This window comes from Vicia villosa, linkage group LG5 (genome assembly GCF_029867415.1).
Source record: "Vicia villosa cultivar HV-30 ecotype Madison, WI linkage group LG5, Vvil1.0, whole genome shotgun sequence".
Taxonomy (NCBI): Eukaryota; Viridiplantae; Streptophyta; class Magnoliopsida; order Fabales; family Fabaceae; genus Vicia; species Vicia villosa.
This window is the reverse complement of record NC_081184.1, coordinates 2,788,206-2,790,857: the sequence shown is the minus strand read 5'-3', so window position 1 is coordinate 2,790,857 and position 2,652 is coordinate 2,788,206. Positions and strand designations below refer to the sequence as shown.

The 2,652-nt window shown below is 32.3% G+C and overlaps 1 protein-coding gene across 1 annotated transcript; it reads right to left on the bottom strand.

The window, feature by feature from the left end:
- Positions 1 to 722: 722 nt before the first annotated feature.
- Positions 723 to 1,695, bottom strand: LOC131606122 (VQ motif-containing protein 11). Its single transcript, XM_058878401.1, has one exon. The coding sequence runs from the start codon at positions 1,539 to 1,541 to the stop codon at positions 966 to 968; it is 576 nt and encodes a 191-aa protein (XP_058734384.1). The 5' UTR covers positions 1,542 to 1,695; the 3' UTR covers positions 723 to 965.
- Between the last annotated feature and the right edge of the window lie 957 nt (positions 1,696 to 2,652).

Below are 2,652 nucleotides of genomic sequence, written 5' to 3'. Positions count from 1 at the left end.
CACGTAACATGATCATTAAGCTCAATTGTTCAATCTTACTATATTTTGATTGAGTCTAAAATTATGGCATCCACGATAAACTCTAATAAATTCGAAATAGATTATATTGACTCATGCTCAGCCGATTATATTTAAATGCTTTCGGCTTATCTTGTGTCAAAATTTGGGTCAAAATTTATTTTTACTTAAACAAAATTTTGACACAAGATATTCCTTCTCGTTGACTACCCCATTTATTTTTAGGTATTTAACAAAAAAAAACTATAAGTGATTAATGAGATAACAAACACATCTATTACTTTATTAATTATGTAATCACAAAAAAAAAACATAATTAATGTCTTTCATTTAAATAACTAATGAAACATTCTAAGTGGTTAATTAATCAAACTTATTATTACAAAAATGTCTCCTTAACATTATCTAATACTAACATAAAGTAAACAACAAAAATATTGTACATACATTATCTGTACGATAAGGAATATATCTTGTGTCAAAATTTGTGTTTACTTGAAAACATTATATCATCACACCGTACGTCATGCATTCAAACTTCATATAATCCTAATCCGTGTTCTATAGTTCAACTCTTAATTGCTTCTTAAAAGCTACTCTCTCCATCATTCACGTTTAAGAAAACCCATTACCAAAATACTACTAAATTAAATTGCAAACAAATCTTAAATAAATTATTAAGTACCATAATATATACATAAATGTAAAACCAAACCAAACTTTTCAACGCAGAATCAAACATAACAAACAACAGTATTTATTCACATTCCACATTACAGATACACACACTGACACACGCAATACATTAAATTTTAAAAATATAAAATCCAATCTAACAAAGTTAATAATAGTTACTACTACTAATTAGTAATTAATTAATAATATTACAAAAATAAAAAAACAATCAACTCTCTCAAAAAAATAAAATAAAAATAATTAATTATTAATTAAGAATGAGATTGAGAAGAAGGAGAATGCAAAGGAAAAAGAGGTAAGAGTTGAGGTGGTTGTTGAGAGGATCTAGGAGAGGGGTGCAAATAGAAACCTTTTTGAGCTATCACTTTTTCTTCTTCTTTTTCTTCATCTTCTTCATAGGGTGACTTTGGACTATTTCCATGCGCCATGTAGTATTCTAATGGAGAAACAGGTGAAGCCATAACAACACTTCGAATGTTGTTATTGTTGTTGTTGTTCATCAACATCATCATCATGTTGTTGTTTTGGAACATCGTGGGAGTTTCCGAAACGGTTAGTTGAAGTTTTTTGGAGCGGCGTTCGTGGAGTTTGAAGTTTGGTTTTTTTGGGCCCATTGGTTGTTCGGAAGTGGTGGTGGATGGTGGTAGACGGTGGGCTTGGGCTTGGGTTAGACGAGATGGGAGTGTGAGTGGAAGTTTTTGGGCTGATGGGTCTTGGGATGCTCCGGTTAGTTTTTGAACGACTGATCGGAAGTTGGATGGGTCGGCTTGTACGAAGGTTGTGTTTGGTTGTGCTGTCGGGTCGGATCCGTACGTTGGTGAATGCATGGTTGTAGAGAGAGAGAGAGAGGGGAAGCGGGAATAAAGGAATGAGGTGTGAGGTTTTATAAGTGGAAATGTAGAGAGAGAAAGAGGAGAGAGAGGGAATGGGAGAGATGTGTTTGAGGAATGAAGATGTGTGTTTGCTTTGCTTTATGATAATGTGGAGTGGCGTGTGATGAAAGAGTGATATATAAGGAGGAAAAAAATGTAAAGTGAAAGTGAAAACTTTTACTACCTTTCTCAATTTAGAAATATAGCACTCAATTTATTTTACTTTTAAATTTTGATTAGGACATATAAATTATTTAATCATGTCAAAGGGGTATGTATCATCTTTTTCTTTTCTTTCTAAAATGTACACTTAAACTAGAGATCTTTTGAACAATTCTGTTTTGATAGCACTTTTCTCTGAGATAGACTAAAATTTTAGACTTGCAATCTCTAATATTTTTATTCTGCTTCACTCAATTTTTTATGGGCTTTTGCGGGGCAGATCTAAATGGACGAACATGTCCGTTTGCCATTCCTAGCAGGCCGGCATCCACGCGCTGATTAGAATTATCTTGCAAAAGTCTCTAAAAAAACAGAGTCGGATGAGGTGGACATAATTGAGAATGTAAGCTTATCTTTGTCATTCTAAAAAAAACGAAAAGGAAGTGGGCCAAATATTATTGAGGACGAGGGTCGAAAACTTTGGTCATCTAAAAAAATGAATGTGAGGCGGAGCCGTGGGCAGTGTATCTCTTATGTTTAAAATTACAAAAATTTCTCGCCTGTGAAAAAAAGTGACGGAACAGGATGAATTACGAGTCTAAAACATTGGCTCACCCGAAAAAAACGGACAAAAAGGCATACTCGACGACCGGATTTGTTTTACCACCCACGAATTTTAATACTTAAAAGTAGTCTTATATTGATCCTGTAATAAAAAAAACTTAAAATTTTGTCGTTAAATTCGTCGTAATTAGAAAAAAAAAAGTAAGTTATGAAGAGTTAATAGACTAAACTATTTTTTTTAATTAAGAGATAAAATGGATTTCAAAATTAATTTAAGACACTAACAATTTATTAAACTTTTTCCTTAATATAATACTATAATATGTCAAGTTATAATTTG